Source organism: Cucurbita pepo, chromosome LG08, assembly GCF_002806865.2.
Source record: "Cucurbita pepo subsp. pepo cultivar mu-cu-16 chromosome LG08, ASM280686v2, whole genome shotgun sequence".
Classification (NCBI taxonomy): domain Eukaryota; kingdom Viridiplantae; phylum Streptophyta; class Magnoliopsida; order Cucurbitales; family Cucurbitaceae; genus Cucurbita; species Cucurbita pepo.
The window spans coordinates 5,330,671-5,348,461 of record NC_036645.1 but is presented as its reverse complement, the minus strand read 5'-3'; the positions used below and the strand labels follow the sequence as shown (position 1 = coordinate 5,348,461).

General features: G+C 40.1%; 3 protein-coding genes across 7 annotated transcripts; 2 read left to right on the top strand and 1 right to left on the bottom strand.

Moving 5' to 3' along the window:
* Positions 1-558: 558 nt before the first annotated feature.
* Positions 559-6,304, top strand: LOC111800292. 5 transcript variants are annotated; one of them, XM_023683914.1, is made up of 7 exons: positions 559-750; positions 845-924; positions 1,021-1,113; positions 2,388-2,458; positions 2,552-2,614; positions 2,703-2,772; positions 5,855-6,304. In XM_023683914.1, the coding sequence occupies exons 2-7, from the start codon at positions 861-863 to the stop codon at positions 5,857-5,859; spliced, it is 366 nt and encodes a 121-aa protein (XP_023539682.1). In that variant the 5' UTR covers positions 559-750; positions 845-860; the 3' UTR covers positions 5,860-6,304. The 5 variants fall into 5 exon arrangements, with proteins under 5 accessions (XP_023539682.1, XP_023539683.1, XP_023539680.1 ...); XM_023683915.1 differs by lacking the exon at positions 5,855-6,304 and adding an exon at positions 5,822-5,841; XM_023683912.1 differs by lacking the exon at positions 5,855-6,304 and adding an exon at positions 3,578-3,796.
* LOC111800291 (ABC transporter I family member 1) lies at positions 4,353-6,557 on the bottom strand. The gene is made up of 2 exons (XM_023683910.1): positions 6,322-6,557; positions 4,353-5,318 (listed from the first exon to the last, which is right to left on the bottom strand). The coding sequence occupies exon 2, from the start codon at positions 5,216-5,218 to the stop codon at positions 4,529-4,531; it is 690 nt and encodes a 229-aa protein (XP_023539678.1). The 5' UTR covers positions 5,219-5,318; positions 6,322-6,557; the 3' UTR covers positions 4,353-4,528.
* Positions 6,558-6,681: 124 nt separating this feature from the next.
* LOC111800294 (30S ribosomal protein S6) lies at positions 6,682-9,514 on the top strand. Its single transcript, XM_023683916.1, has 2 exons — positions 6,682-7,018; positions 8,917-9,514. Exons 1-2 carry the CDS (start codon positions 6,836-6,838, stop codon positions 9,193-9,195), a joined length of 462 nt encoding a protein of 153 aa, XP_023539684.1. The 5' UTR covers positions 6,682-6,835; the 3' UTR covers positions 9,196-9,514.
* The last annotated feature ends 8,277 nt before the right edge of the window (positions 9,515-17,791 follow it).

The window sequence follows — 17,791 nt, the reverse complement described above, 5'->3', positions numbered from 1 at the left end:
AGCTTGTTTTTCTGCTTGTTGGAACTACAAAATTCCTGAAAGTTTACTGGTATGTCTTGATTCAAATGAAATTAAGGTAAGTATTGAAATCAGGACGAAAAACAGCCAAACAGATTAAAAAGGGGCACTCATGCACCTACACACACGCCTAGAGGGATCCACACACGTGCATAGACACGTTTTAGGGGAGGGGATGTGAGCTCCCTACATGACATGTGGAGCATACAAATACACATCTCCGGGTCGATGGATAGGATCGCGGGTGTTGAACCAGGTCGCTCCTCAATTCGTGAGTCAGATCATGGGTTGGTTCATGAGTGTGAGTCAAAACTAGGCGATACGTCAAAAAGAAAATTTTGAGGTATTTTTTATAATGTTTAAAAATAAAGTTCAGATGTATTTTTTTTATAATTTAGTCGATAATAAGAAGGTTGGGCTATGTTTTGATAGAGTGAATTAGGGTTTTGTTAATTAAAAGGGCAAGATTGTCTTTTCACTATCCTAAAAGGTTTGCCGCATTTGCCTTATTTATTGACTATTTCCCAAGCCCTTCCGTTCAAATCAGTATAGTCTCCCAAACCAATTTCTCGGCTCTACTTAAGCCTATCGCCGGTCGGCATAGCAGTTTATCGGCGACGCCTCCTCAGTTTTCCTCACAGTCGCCGGGAAGAGCTGCCAGCCGCCGCTAGTGGTCGCTGTCCGCCCTTTGCTGTTTGCTCTGTAGCTATCTCTTTCTCGCACAAAACGCAGGTTCATCTGAGACTCTCTCAATTTCTTTTTTTCCCTCTCTCGCTGTTTTTCGATTTCTTCTGAATTCATATGGAGGTCTTCTTTTTCTTTGCAGATAGAAGACGCGAAAGATGCGGCATGCTAGCAAGGATCTTTTGTGTTTGGAGCGGAAAGATTTGCCCTCTTCGTCTTTAGGTAACTTTATTGTTGATTTTCTTCGTTTTAGCATATATTGAATGATAGGTATTAGTAAGATTATTTGTTTATTAACTAATTTTTTCCTTGAATCAGAATCCTCACTGCTAGTTTGTAAAAAGAACTCAACGTCCAAGGAACCCTGTCGGAATGAAAAACCCATTACAGAACCAGCTCCAAAAAGCCAAGGTACATACTTTTAGATTCATTTGTTTACTTTTAGATTCATTTGTTTACGTTGAAGACTATTGGGAGGGAGTTGAAGACTATTGGGAGGGAGTCCACATTGGCTAATTTAGGGAATGATCATGAGTTTATAGGTAAGGAATACATCTCCATTGGTATAAGGCCTTTTGGGGAGGCCCAAAGCAAAGCCATGAGAGCTTATGCTCAAAGTGGACAATATCATACCATTGTGGGGACTAGTTATTCCTAACCATTCGAAACCTGGACACGAGCTTAGCATTTTTAGTGCATTGACTTTTTGATATGAACCAAGAGACATCATTCATACAATATACTTCAATGAAGATGTGAAGAAGAAAATGTTGTCAAAATTATCAAAAGAGGTTGCAATTCATCTCACATTAATGAAGTTTGATGGTTATAAATTTTGGGTGGGTTACAATTTAGAGTAATTTAGAGTTATTGTATTTTAAGACATTTTATTTACATCTTCATAATATTGTATGAATGATGTCTCTTGGTTCATATCACTTTTAGCAGGCTAAATGCTGCTAAATGCAGACATGGATATGTTATTCTCTGTCAAGAAAAAGGTGTCCTGGAAATTTAGCATCCACCCATTAAATCCTTGTTTCAACAGTCGTCCCTAGTTTGTGTTTAATTTCGTCTAGATTGTAAAGTCTATGAAAGATTAGGTTAGTCAAAGAGTACAATTTTTTACCAAGGATCCTCTTCCCAAAAGATGGTTATGAAATTTATTGTAAAATAAGAAATGTGCTTGTTGCAAGATCTATGGAGGGACATCTGTGCCTGATGGATGGATGGTAATTACTCACTAGTTGGTACCCAATCTTGGTTGTCTCGTAGGCTGGAAATATATTGGTTTTATAGTGCAAAAGTTGTTAACATTGATGAAATGGATTTTGAGTTGCACGTTTAAAAGAATGTAGCAATATAATGTAGTTGGGTGTAACATAGAGTGGTTGGAGAATTACTGACTATGTAACATTGTAGCATTGTTACTAAATATTTCTAACTTATAGCATTATTATGAGATGAAATGTAGAGATTGTTTGTAGCACTGTTTCGAACAATTTAACACCATGCACTTCAGCTGGGAACTTACCTCCCCCTTTTATGTCATTTGAAGTAGGCAAATTACTTCCTGACTACTACATTTAGAACATAGAACATGTCTGCATTATATTTGAATATGTTACAGTGCTTGTTCCTTCTTTGGAGTTGCAAGCGTTGCTCACTTCCTTCACTTGTTGCAGTATTGGGAAGAGTCAAAGACTTCTTAGGAGTATTATCGGAAGCTAATAAAAAGCTGCAATTGGATGCAAAGGTTTGCATGTTGACCAATTACCACCTAAATTTGAATCTGAACACAAACAACTTTAGTAGTTCTTGACCTATACATTCTTGTTAATTGTCATAGGATGATGCTGAAAAATATGATATTGAAGCCCTTAATGGCGATGAATCAGAAGTCATTGAATTGGTAAGTCACTCTTCCTTGTAATTACGTGGTTGTGGATGTGGGAGCTTGGTTTTTCATTGTTCATAATGTCATAATTTGATTTAAACAGGATCTGATGTTGGGCATTGCTGATCTTCATACTCCTGAAGCTGTGGCTGCTGCTGAATCTGCAATAATTGGTAATCAGCCTGTGATTCCATTGAATTGTAGTAGGAGTAGTAGTAGTAGTGAATCAGAGTCTGAAGAGAATAGTGATGATAGCATTACAAGTGACAACAATGACGATGATAATGAAAAGAGTGACAATAAGAATACCGACCGTGGGAATAGATTGTCAGTTAAACTGAAAAGATCGAAGTCTAGAAAAACCAATAATAGAAGTGAAAGCAAAGAAAAAGGTAAATCAAAAAAGCGACCGAGGATTCTAGAGCTTTCTTAAGAGCCATCTTTTGATCGCATCGGATTCGTGAATATGGATGTGTCGCTATGTTTGAAAGTATATGAAGTTTCTGATGCTTGCACTGACAAAATCTTCAAGGTTGATTTGCCTGCCTAGTCCTTTAAGCTTTTGGGTAGGAAGCGATTTTGCTCAAGCTATTTCTTTCTTCACCTTTATCTTTAGTTCATGTGCTTTCTTTGGAAGGGAAGGCGCTGTCTTTATGCATTTCTCTTATAGGAACTGGAATATAGTTAAGTTGGAATTATTCTTAGTCAGATTACCAATGTTGGTTTGTATACATGATGTCGAACTTCAATACTTCAGAAATAGCCAAATTAAGATATTTTTTGTTCTATTTGGCCCCTCCTTTTCTTTCTTTCACCCGTTCTTATATGTTGTCATGCTTTCTAAGGAGAAATTCACTGGTTTTGCCAGAGATTATGCTCAGGATTCTTCTTATTAAGACAAGTTTTTTTCATTGTAAAAATTGTTTATCTGCAGAAATCGTTCAAATTTTCAGTGCATAGGATTCTTGCACTTTGTAGGCCTCATAATAGCGTTGTGGTCTTGGATGTTGTTGATCATTAGATGCAGTAATTATGTAGCGAAAGGTGGTCTTGCACGAGAGGAAGAACTATACTTAAATTTTAGTTTTTTTTTTAAAAAAATCAATCCTTATTGAATGACAGTTTTAAAATGATGTAACTTGATGAGCCTATGTATCACATTTATTATTAGTATCTAAAAACTATAGACTTTGACCATCATTGTGGCGTTTTAGTACTCCTAGGTTACGTCAAACATATAGCATTGCACGTATATAGTTTTGGGAATTATATGCTACTATAATCTTATGAACATGAATGTCAATATTATGAGTCTATGCTGATGTGAATTGTGAATTGTGATTAGACATACTCGCATTATAAACGAGTTACATGTCATTACCGAACTCTAGTTAGGATATGCAATGGAGATTGCATACTAAATACTTATATGTTCAAAGATAGATAGATATGCCTAAGTAGAGGCTACTCCTTGAAGAGAAATAAAATAATATTTTATTTAATCCTAAATAGAAAAAAGTATTGTATGCTAAATTTTAATTTTCTAGGAGGAATATCACATCAAATGGCATAAACCTTCCCTAGAGTGAAATAGTGTTAATAAGTTAATTCCAAGTGAAATCATTGGAACGTTGACAACTTAATTACATTTGAAAGTCAAATGGATCATAATCATGAATTGGGTAAATCTCATCGGAAGTTATAAGATGGTTCAACCCTTACAAAAACCTAATGGAAGGTCGAGTTATCATGATAGATGATAAAGTTGGGCTTATTGTCCTCGAATAGTAATAAGAAATGATTGAGGTCAAAATCGTGATTTCCGTGTAAATCTTCCTAATAAACTTATAAATGAATGTATAAAAATGTATAAATACGAAGATTCAGATCTTCCCAAATGGCAAAAAGTTCACCTTTCGGAGTTTGTAGCTATGATATGTCAGCCCGATCAAGCATATCAACCAATGTCATTCTCCGTGGGAACCGCGGTGGAAGCCTCAAGATCATGGCATCTTCAATCTTTATTGGAATATGTGTTGCTACAATAACAATTCCACCTTTCTTTCTATGCTCTGCAATGATGTATTCCAGCAGCTTCACCCCATCATCATCTAATGCAACTGAAGGCTCATCAAGCAGCCAAATTGGTCTGTCAAGGGCCAACAATCTTGCTAGCTGAAGTCGTTTCCGTTGCCCCATCGATAGCATTCTCGCCTTCTCTTTAGCCAATTTTCCAAGCCCCATCAATTGGAGGGAAGGCAATGACTTGCCTTGCTTCCCCTCAAGCACCTCGAACCATTGAACGTTGTCGATGACGGTGAAGTTCTCTTTAATGGCATCTTTTAGTGAGAGCCAGTTCAGCTGCAGCTTGTATTGATGGAACACTCCTGATTCTGTAATGTCATGGCCATTCCATAGGATCTCACCTGTAGAAGGCCGAGAGAATCCAGCCAACATTCGTAGGAATGTTGTTTTACCTGAACCATTGGTCCCGGTTAACACGAGCGCACTGCCATCATGGATCGAGACGTTAACATTTCTAAGGATTTGTTGGGCATTCCGCATGCAAGAGACCTGGTTGAGCAGAAGGCGAGGAAGTGGTGGCTTCCTGAGAGACATTGGTTGAGATATGCAAAACTACTATTACAGTTCACTACAAAACACTAAAATTCTCCAAACTGAGCTCAGCCTCATAAGAAACTATACACGCCAACACTTCCTGTGGTAGAAAAGAAAGCAAGACATAACCGCATTAAGTAAAAACGAAATAGTTCTTTAAGAAGCAAAATAGATTAGAAGACCCTTTGATTTCTCTCGATCCAAATCTTCCAAAAGCGAGACGTAACCGAATTAAGTAAACAATAAAATAGTTCTTTAAGAAGTAAAATAACGATCCTAGAAGGGTCCAGACATGTTTGTAATGACTTTTTGAGTACTTAAAAGTATTTTTGAACGCTTAAACCTCTTTTTAAGCACTTGAAAAATCAATCCATACATTTAACAGTCCAGCAAAACAATCAGCCTTTCTCAGCAAGCAACGAACAATCAAACACCCTAAAATACATCATTCAGGACGCCCGAGTCGAGATCAAACAATTGTTCTGTATAGCAAAAGCTCGCAAATAGGTGAAAACTTTTATAGAATGCAAAACTAGGGAACAAATCAAGATTTTGTTTTTCCCTGTTGAGAAGCTATTAAAGCTATTATCCAATTCATTGCAGGGTGAATTAAAGCTATTATCCAACTCACTGCAGGGTGAATATGTGCAGATGGGCGATGCCAAAGATTTAGAGCCAACAGGGAAAATGAATGTAACACAGAGTAGATGATTTCAAATGGTGGATACAAGATTTGGCTTCAATGGATGCCTTGAAAATTTTCCAGTTATGTACTAAAGAGATATGAAATCTAAAATTATTAGACAGTTCATAAACTTATTTGACACCTTCAAAACTGAGATACCTATTTGATATAAAACTAAATGCTCGATGAACTATAAGATCCGTTCTAAAAGTTAGGATCAATTAGAAACAATTAAGAAAGTTGAGAGACTAAACTTGCTAATTAACCAAAATTATACAAATCATATGCATGAGTGCAACGGAAAAGGAAAGCAAACAAAAAATTCTGCATCATTGATCCTTTCTAACAATTATCCAGAGTAATACAGATAGATGTATTAAATCATCTTCAAAAATGACGAAGGAGATGCAAAGGTTACCTCAACGAAGTTATTCTCTCACATAACCTTGAAGCAATTTCACGATATATGGATTCCAATTTCTTCAAACGAATTTTGAAACAGTATTGAAGCTGATTAACTGGAAACTATTGAGGAATCACAAGTGAGATTGGAATCAACAGAGAGATGGCGATGAGTGCATCCAGCGATCCGCAACTGGAGACCGATGGCGGCGGCAGCGGCGGCGGAAAGGAATATAAGAGAGAGGAAAGAAATTAGAACGGCGTATGCAGCTGTAGAAAATATGGGAGAGGGAGAAAGCGGAGAGAAAGAACAGAAGATTGGTCTCTAAAGGCCCACCAAACCGGCCCAGCCCATTTTATACCCCCAAAGATCAAACAAAGGAAATTTCTTTTGCCCTCGCCATCTCATCCCATTTTTCGAAAGCATCGCCTAAAATCCGCAGCGGCGTCGGCGCCGACCGTCATTTCTCTCGGCAATCGGCTAAAATCTGTAACAGTTCGAAAGAGGAGATTTGGTGCTATCAATCAAGATGCCTCTTTACGATTGTATGCTTTTGATGAAACCCCATGTGAGGAAGGAGGCATTGCTGGACTTGGTTGCTCGAGTGGGCAAGCATGTGTTCAGAAGAAATGGGGTTGTCACTGACATTAAGTCGTTTGGAGTTGTTCAATTGGGTTATGGCATTAAGAAGCTTGATGGAAGATATTTTCAGGTGATCTTTGATATCTGTTGTTTTCTTGTTGAAGCTTTTATCATACTCCGTTTGTTGTTCTTGTTAGCTGGATTGTATCTGTAGATCTCAAACACTGTGTTAACTGAGCATTGGATGCCTTTAATTAGCTTGTTCGCGTGTTCTTGGATTGTTTCAAAGGTGATAAAAGTGGCTTTGGTTAATTTAGTTGAAGTTGCCAGTAAACCTTTGTACTTAAGAACTGCAAATCATTGAAATGGTGGCTGTATTTGCTCATGGTTAATGATGTAGAACCAGTTTTCTGGATAAAAATTAAGCTTATAAACACTAGACGGGTTTTAAAAACCTTGAGGGAAGCCCAAAAGGAAAATTCCAAGGAGGACAATATCTGCAAGCAGTGGGCTAGGGCCATTACAAATGGTATTAGAGTCAGACATCGGGCGATGTTCCAGTGAGGAGGCTGAACCCTGAAAGGGGGTGGACACAAGGCGGGGTGCCAACAAGGACGTTGGGTCCAGAAGGGGTGGATTGGGGAGTCCTATATTGATTGGAGAAGGGAACGAGTGCCAGCGAGGACGCTGGGCCCCGAAGGGTAGTGGATTGTGAGATCTCACATCGGTTGGGGAGGAGAACGAAACATTCTTTATAAGGGTGTGGAACCTCTCTCTAGCATATGCGTTTTAGAAACCTTGAGGGGGAAGCCCGAAAGGAAAAGGCCAAAGAGGACAATATCAGCTAGCGGTTGGATTTTGATGAAGAATTCCCTTAGAGTGAGAAATTATTAGAAAACGAGCATAAATTTCAAAAATGAAATCATTAACGGGATAATAGCTTTCAGCTTTTGATATTGGAATGAAAGAAATATCATGTGATTTTGTAATTTCTTTTATTATGAAGAAGTAGGTGAGTTTCTTCAGTTTCAGGCTTCTGTATGTTAACTCTATCTGATGCTTTCCAATAGAGCAGTGACCCTAATAAGTCCTCTTAGTTATTAGTTACTGCACATATTTCTGATCAATTGTTCATAACTCAAGGGAATCATTATCTATTCTCTTAATATGAATGGGCCATCCGACGTTACTACATCTAGCTGCTAAGATAACTCGTAGGATATTAAATTATAGGTAGATGGTCTTCATAGCTTAAACTTATTCCATCGAAGCGCTTTATTATTTACATGGTCGAACTGGACAAGACTCGAGAACTATCCATTTTTTTAATCTGTATAATTTGGGGAAAATTGAACTCGTTCAATCTTGTCGCCAATTTATGCCTTGGAGACTCTCTCCCGCTCTATCGTTGAAACTGCCACACACATTTAGAAGGAAGAGCCACGTTTTTTGCGTTACCCTGCCTCGACCTATCTTCTTCTAGGCTCAGAACCACAAACCTCCAATTTATGTAGTGAGTTCTTCCTTCATGATTGTTGTCACCTCAAATGAAGCTTCTGATCTTTTAGCTTCAGTCATCTAGCCACCTTAAAGGTTGGAATGCTTGAGAAGATTACTTGGACTAGGTTAATCGATCTCCCTTAAGCGGTCGTAGTTACGCTATGATATTATTTCAGGGTCAAAAAATATGCTTACAAGCCTGCATGATTTAAATGTTAATCCATCCCCTGAATATTGACTCCTGACCTTATGATCCTTGTATATAACTTGATGGCTATTAGACCCAACTAGCTGAATATGACTTGATGACTCAGTTGTAACTATCAAAAGTCGAAGTCGATACCCAAACTCTGTTGTTCGTCATGAACACAATATCGTAGGAGTTCTAAACTAGAGCTTATGTTCATCTGATGTATTGTCAAGTTTTGTGACGCTTTTGTGGGATCGACGAAAAAAATTTGATCTATTTATTTGGAGTGGATGTCTGAATCAATCAATGACATTGTTATTCTTTCTTGTATGGTAAAGGGGCAACTTATGCAGATGACGATGATGGCCACTCCGAACATGAACAAGGAGTTACATTACCTAAACAAGGAAGATCGGTTGTTGCGTTGGCTTTTAGTGAAGCATCGTGACGCAAAATATGGCCTGGAATTCCTTAGCGAAGACGATGGAAAGAATGAACTTAACAAATTTCCTCGATTTAACATGATTGGTGACGACGACGCAGATGAAGAAGATGACGACGACGACGATGATGACGAAGAATACGACGTGGAGCAAGAAGAGAGGACAACAGAGTGAATTTTGGTTGTCTATTATGATAGCCCAAGTATGAACTTAGTGAAGGGACCTCTGGTACCGTTCTTGTGATATTGTAGGCAGACAAATAAAGAGATGGGTGGTTTCTTTAGTTTGTCCATATCATCTGATTCTCTGAAACAAAGATCCATAAATGCCTTTTGCCTGTTTGGGGGATGTGTTTGGGGGATGTTTTTGTTGAGATGATGTCAGGTCTTGGGTTGGAACCTCTAGATGAAAAGTTTATGTAATGAATATCTCATCTTGTAAAACTTTGCGTTTCGTTGAAGTTTTATATTTTAACCCGTTGAGTTAAAGCTAATGTAGTGTGATATTGCTTCTATTAGCATAGAATGGAATGAAACTCGAGCAGTTATGACATTGTCGGAAAAGATCTTTTTGAGATCATCCAAGACAATTTTATTTTAAGTAATATCAATTCAAATATAGTTCCGTGGTGTGTAATATTGTTGTGAGGGTAACGAAAATAAAGTTCAATTTATATAAATTTTGTTTTGTGTGCTCGAAGTAGAAGTTTCGTATAAATAAGTTCTTTTCTTTTTAAGATGTGGAGTATAATAACCAGGTTGAAACGCAACAATCATTCGTCATGTCCCATAATAAGTCCAATTACTTCTATACCGGAGTCCCAATTTCTACACTTTTCTAAAGAAAGGGGATACAATGCTTTATTTTCTGTCCTATTGATTCTCAGACATTAAAAGTGTTTTCTCTCCCTTTATATCTCCATCCTTCGTATATTTATTTTAATTTCTTAATTTACTAATTTGCAATAAACCAAAATTGCTACAACAAACCTTATACTATTATATTTAAGTTATGGTTAGCTTATCAAAGGAAATTCTAGAAGGCGTTGGAGTTGGAGACCTCCCATATATATTGTTCAAAGTTGAGTGTAACGACCCAGATCCACCGCTAGCCGATACTGTTGGAGTTGGAGACCTCCCATATATATTGTTCAAAGTTGAGTGTAACGACCCAGATCCACCGCTAGCCGATACTGTCCTCTTTGGGCTCCCCCTCAAGTCTTTAAAATACTGTCCTCTTTAGGCTTTCCCTCAAGCCTTTAAAATACTGTCCTCTTTTGTGCTTTCCCTCAAGGCTTTAAAATGTTTTCCCTTTCGACTTTTCCTCCCGGCTTTAAAATACTGTCCTCTTTTGTGCTTTCCCTAAGGCTTTAAAATACTGTCCTCTTTCCCTTTTGGGCTTCCCCTCAGGTCTTTAAAATACTGTCCTCTTTCCCTTTTGGGCTTCCCCTCAAGGTTTTAAAATACTGTCCTCTTTCCTCTTTCCCTTTTGGGCTTCCCCTCAAGGTTTTAAAATACTGTCCTCTTTCGGCTTTCCCTTTCGGGCTTCCCCTCAAGGTTTTAAAATACTGTCCTCTTTCGGCTTTCCCTTGAGGGGAAGTTTCGGCTTTCCCTTTCGGGCTTCCCCTCTCTTTCGGCTATCACTTTCGGGCTTCCCCTCAAGGTTTTAAAATACTGTCCTCTTTCGGCTTTCCCTTGAGGGGAAGTTTCGGCTTTCCCTTTCGGGCTTCCCCTCTCTTTCGGCTATCACTTTCGGGCTTCCCCTCAAGGTTTTAAAATACTGTCCTCTTTCGGCTTTCCCTTGAGGGGAAGTTTCGGCTTTCCCTTTCGGGCTTCCCCTCTCTTTCGGCTATCACTTTCGGGCTTCCCCTCAAGGTTTTAAAATACTGTCCTCTTTCGGCTTTCCCTTGAGGGGAAGTTTCGGCTTTCCCTTGAGGGGAAGTTTCGGCTTTCCCTTTCGGGCTTCCCCTCAAGGCTTTAAAATATTGTTCTCATTGGGCTTTCCCTCAAGGCTTTAAAATATTGTCCTCGTTAGGCTTTCTCTTGGGCTTTAAGGCGCATCTACGATATTGTCCTCTTTGGGCTTTCCCTTATGAGCTTCCCCTCAAGGCTTTAAAATGCGCCTCCACACCTTCATAAAGAGTATTTTGTTCTCCTCCCCACGTCTGCTAGAGGAAGATTTCCACACTTTTATAAAGAGTATTTTGTTCTCCTCCCCAACCAATGTGGGACATCACAATCCACCCCCCTTCGGAGCCAGCGTCCTCGCTGGCACTCATTCCATTCTCCAATCGATGTGGGACCACTACCAAATCCACCCCCTTTGGGGCCAGCATCCTTACTGGCACACCGCCTCGTGTCTCCCCCCCTTCAGGGAACAGCGAAAAGGCTGGCACATCATCCGGTGTCTGACTCTGATACCATTTGTAACGACCCTAAATCCACCGCTAGCAGATATTGTCCTCTTTGGGCTTTCCCTTTCGGGCTTCCCCTTAAGGCTTTAAAACGCGTCTGCTAGAGGAAGGTGTGAAAACCCTTATAAAGAGTGTTTTGTTCTCCTCCTCAACCAATGTGGGACAGCACATATAACCCGCACACAGACCAGGGCATATGCAACGACCAGTAAAGAGGCGGGAACGTCTGGCACCGTGGTGACAGGTACGCTTTCTATACTAGGACACTTTGCATTGACATTGTTTGATTCAGGTTCTACCCATTCGTTTGTTTAGAACCCTTAATGCATGTATTGTCGGTCGATACCCCAGCAGAGGTAGACTTAGTTACGAAAAATAGAGTAAAAGATGGACAAGTAGTAATAGCTGGACGAACCATCCACGTAGACCTAAAAGTAGTAGATATGATGGATTTTGACATCGTACTAGGAATGGACTGACTAGCCAAAAACTTTGCTAGCATAGACTGCCATAAGAAAGAAGTGGTATTCACACCTACAAACGGACTTACCTTTAAGTTTAAAGGAGCCTACACAGGCACCACCCAAAAATAATATGGATGATGAAAGCCAAACGCCTGGTACAACAATGGGGGGTGGGCGATTCTAACATGTGCAGTAAATACAAAAGGAAAGGAGAAAACAATAGATACGGTACCCATAGTAAACGAATTCACAGATGTCTTCCTGGAGGACCTCCCGAGAATCCCTCCATCGCGAGCAGTAGACTTTGGAATAGAACTGTAACCAGGAACGGGACCCATCTCTAAAGCCTCATACCGCATGGCCCAGTAGAACTAAAAAGAACTTAAATCACAACTACAAGACCTATTAGATAAAGGCTTCATTCTACCTAGCGTGTCCCCTTGGGGTGCGTCCGTGTTGTTTGTTAAAAAGAAATATGGCTTTATGCGTCTATGCATTGACTACAGAGAATTAAACAAGAGGACTGTAAAGAACAAATATCCATTACCCCGCATCGAGGACCTATTTGACCAACTTCGAGAGGCAACAATGTTTTCCAAAATAGACCTTCGGTCAGGATACCATCAAATTAAGATTAAAAACGAAAATATACCAAAAACAGTCTTTCGAACCATATACGGCCACTATGAGTTTGTGGTAATGTCCTTTGGCCTCGCCAACGCCTCAGCAGTGTTCATGTAATTAATAAATCGAGTATTTAAGGAGTGCTTAGACACGTCTGTGATCGTGTTCATAAACGACATCCTAATATACTCGAAAACGGACCTAGAACACCAAGAGCACCTCCGAAAAGCCCTAACTATCTTAAGGGAGGACAAGTTGTATGCCAAATTCTCCAAATGTGAATTTTAGCTACAACAGGTTTCGCTTTTGGGACACGTAGTGTTCAAAGACGGAATTTTAGTAGATCCCACCAAGATAGAAGCCGTCACGAAATGGAAAGGAACAACTACGGTCATTGAGATACGAAGTTTCTTGGGATTTGCAGGTAACTATCGAAGGTTCGTCCAAGACTTTGCTAGAATAGTCTCGCCTCTCACCCAATTGACAAAAAAGGGCGTACCTTTCGTATGGAACGATACTTGTGAGGTCAGCTTTCAGGAACTAAAACAAAGACTAGTGTCCGCCCCAGTGCTCACAGTCCCAAAAAGCTCTCTGTGATACGTGATTTACAGTGATGCATCCAAAAGGGGCTGGTTGTGTACTGATGCAACATGGCAAGGTTGTTGCGTATGCGTCACGCCAATTAAAAGACTACAAACTACCCTACACATGATTTGGAGTTGGCGGCGGTGGTGTTCGTGTTCAAAATTTGGCGCCACTACCTATGTGGCGAAAAGACCCAAATTTACATGGACCATAAAAGTCTAAAATACTTGTTCACACAAAAAGAATTAAACATGAGACAGCGTAGATGACTAGAGTTGGTAAAAGATTACGACATAAATATCCAGTACCACCCTGGAAAAGCAAACGTAGTAGCTGACGCACTAAGTCGAAAAATAGTACACTCGTCGGCCCTCATCACAAGGGAGCCACGAGTGCGAGTTGATTTCGAACAAGTTGACATAGCGGTAGTAACCAAGGAGGTTATAGCCCAAATAGCCCAACTGGCAGTGCGTCCCACGCTTAGACAGAGGATCATAGACTCACAACGTGAGGACCCAAGCCTAAACAAAATCCTAGACCAGTTGACAGTAGGCCCAGTGGACGGTTTTTCTAAGTCAATAGATGATGGACTATTATGTCAAGGACGTTTATGTGTCCCAGCTGTGAGCGAAATAAAGAACGAAATCCTAACTGAAGCACACAACTTACCCTTCTCGATACATCCAGGTGGTACAAAGATGTATCAAGACCTGAAACAACACTTCAGGTGGCGAAGTATGAAAAAGGATATCGCGGAATACGTGAGTAAATGTCTGGTGTGCCAACAAGTAAAAGACCCTAGGCAGAAAACCGCCGGACTACTACAACCTCTAAGTGGAATGGAAATGGAAAAATATTGCTATGGATTACATTGTAGGCCTACCCAAGACACTAAAGGGTTACACGATAATTTGGNTGACGCACTAAGTCGAAAAATAGTACACTCGTCGGCCCTCATCACAAGGGAGCCACGAGTGCGAGTTGATTTCGAACAAGTTGACATAGCGGTAGTAACCAAGGAGGTTATAGCCCAAATAGCCCAACTGGCAGTGCGTCCCACGCTTAGACAGAGGATCATAGACTCACAACGTGAGGACCCAAGCCTAAACAAAATCCTAGACCAGTTGACAGTAGGCCCAGTGGACGGTTTTTCTAAGTCAATAGATGATGGACTATTATGTCAAGGACGTTTATGTGTCCCAGCTGTGAGCGAAATAAAGAACGAAATCCTAACTGAAGCACACAACTTACCCTTCTCGATACATCCAGGTGGTACAAAGATGTATCAAGACCTGAAACAACACTTCAGGTGGCGAAGTATGAAAAAGGATATCGCGGAATACGTGAGTAAATGTCTGGTGTGCCAACAAGTAAAAGACCCTAGGCAGAAAACCGCCGGACTACTACAACCTCTAAGTGGAATGGAAATGGAAAAATATTGCTATGGATTACATTGTAGGCCTACCCAAGACACTAAAGGGTTACACGATAATTTGGGTAATTATCGATCGTCTGACAAAGTCGACACACTTCATACCAAGTAAGGTAACATATACAGTAGACAACTAGGCTCAACTGTATGTAAAAGAAATTGTGAGGTTGCATGGAGTNGTTGATTTCGAACAAGTTGACATAGCGGTAGTAACCAAGGAGGTTATAGCCCAAATAGCCCAACTGGCAGTGCGTCCCACGCTTAGACAGAGGATCATAGACTCACAACGTGAGGACCCAAGCCTAAACAAAATCCTAGACCAGTTGACAGTAGGCCCAGTGGACGGTTTTTCTAAGTCAATAGATGATGGACTATTATGTCAAGGACGTTTATGTGTCCCAGCTGTGAGCGAAATAAAGAACGAAATCCTAACTGAAGCACACAACTTACCCTTCTCGATACATCCAGGTGGTACAAAGATGTATCAAGACCTGAAACAACACTTCAGGTGGCGAAGTATGAAAAAGGATATCGCGGAATACGTGAGTAAATGTCTGGTGTGCCAACAAGTAAAAGACCCTAGGCAGAAAACCGCCGGACTACTACAACCTCTAAGTGGAATGGAAATGGAAAAATATTGCTATGGATTACATTGTAGGCCTACCCAAGACACTAAAGGGTTACACGATAATTTGGGTAATTATCGATCGTCTGACAAAGTCGACACACTTCATACCAAGTAAGGTAACATATACAGTAGACAACTAGGCTCAACTGTATGTAAAAGAAATTGTGAGGTTGCATGGAGTCCCGGTATCAATAGTGTCTGATCGGGACTCACATTTTACATCGGCCTTTTGGCGCGGACTCCAAAAAGCGTTGGGTACCCGCNCAACTGGCAGTGCGTCCCACGCTTAGACAGAGGATCATAGACTCACAACGTGAGGACCCAAGCCTAAACAAAATCCTAGACCAGTTGACAGTAGGCCCAGTGGACGGTTTTTCTAAGTCAATAGATGATGGACTATTATGTCAAGGACGTTTATGTGTCCCAGCTGTGAGCGAAATAAAGAACGAAATCCTAACTGAAGCACACAACTTACCCTTCTCGATACATCCAGGTGGTACAAAGATGTATCAAGACCTGAAACAACACTTCAGGTGGCGAAGTATGAAAAAGGATATCGCGGAATACGTGAGTAAATGTCTGGTGTGCCAACAAGTAAAAGACCCTAGGCAGAAAACCGCCGGACTACTACAACCTCTAAGTGGAATGGAAATGGAAAAATATTGCTATGGATTACATTGTAGGCCTACCCAAGACACTAAAGGGTTACACGATAATTTGGGTAATTATCGATCGTCTGACAAAGTCGACACACTTCATACCAAGTAAGGTAACATATACAGTAGACAACTAGGCTCAACTGTATGTAAAAGAAATTGTGAGGTTGCATGGAGTCCCGGTATCAATAGTGTCTGATCGGGACTCACATTTTACATCGGCCTTTTGGCGCGGACTCCAAAAAGCGTTGGGTACCCGCCTCGACTTTAGCATTGCCTTCCACCCACAAACTGATGGTCAAACGGAACAATTACATCAAATCCTGAAGACATGCTTCGGGCATGTGTTATGGACTTCACGGAGAGTTGGGACACTAAACTACACTTAATGGAATTCTCATACAACAACAGTTTCCAAGCAACCATCAGGATGGCACTATTTGAAGCATTATATGGAAAACGGTGTAGATTCCCATTGTGCTGGGACGAAGTAGGAAAACGAGAACTAGTAGGACCCGAGTAGGTCTGCATCACCAACAAGGCGGAACATAAAATTAGAGCAAGGATGCGCACCGCACAAAGTAGGCAAAAGAGCTACGCCGACATTAGGCGTAGGAACTTAGAGTTCAAAGAGGGGGGACTCAGTGTTCCTAAAAGTAGCTCCTATGAAAGGCGTTCTAAGATTCGGACGTAAGGAGAAGCTAATCCCCCACTTTATCGGACCGTAAATTCTAGAAAGAATAGGTTCAGTAGCATACAAACTAGCCTTACCACCTTCACTCTCGAGCGTACACGATGTATTTCATGTGTCCATGTTGAGAAAATATATTACAGACCCTACGCACGTGATAGACTACAAACCCCTTGAGATCGAAGAAAACTTAAGTTATCAGGAGAAACCGATTAAAATCCTAGCTCGAGAAGTGAAAGCCTTACATAATAAAAACAAAGGTTTCGTCAAAGTATTGTGGCGAAACCACTAAATCGAAGAAGCGACGTGTGAAAGAGAGGAGGAAATAAAGGAAAAATATCTCGAATTGATCCAGGAGTTTGAGACTTTCGAGGACGAAAGTTCTTTTTAGGAGTAGATAATGTAACGAATCAGATAAGAAAAACAAAAAAAAAAAATTTGCGGTCGTCAGTAGGACCGAAAACTTTCGCACACAACCCACAAAGCGCGCCCGATGTTGGGATCACCACAAAAACCAAACCCGACCTTCAGCCACCTCCAAGACACCTGCAAGAATAAAAAATAGTGAGAAAAACAAGAAAGACAGTGATATGAATCCAACAACTGATCACGTGCATGTACCCGAAGGACCGATTACAAGAAGCAAGGTTAAGAAGATTTAAGAGACCTATACATTGCATCTTCAAAAGCTAGCTAGTGTACAGGTTGAAACAAAGACTTTTGAGCCCAAAAATCTTTATAGCATTAGCATATCAAATCAAGAAGATAATGGAGTGGCTGATATTGGAAAGTAATTAGAAGACTTGCCTTTGGTAGTTGAATTACCAATTAAGGAAATTATTAATGCCTTATTTGCTTCATTTTATATTTAATAGCATTTATTAATAGTTTGTATGAATTGCCTTATATTCTTCAATTTGTATTTAATAGCATTTATTAGCATTTATTAGTGGTTGATGGCTCAACTTTATTTTGTTAGGGTTATCTTCTGGGCCTATTTAAAGGCATGTAATATTGATGTTTGGGGGATTTTCTTGAATACAGAAAAAAACCTTAGTGTTTTCTTCATACCTTTTGGTGTTATTCTTTTTCATACCTTGCTTTAGGTTTGATGTTTAAACCGATTCATTGAATTAGTTTTGATCAAGCTAATTCTGGAGTGAATTGTCTTGGTATCTAAGAGTGACCATCATAGATTCCAAGTTCGATCTAAGAGTCATTCATCTTCTAACCAGCTCTTGGTTGGAATCAATCCGTTAAGTTAGCTTTCTCTGTGA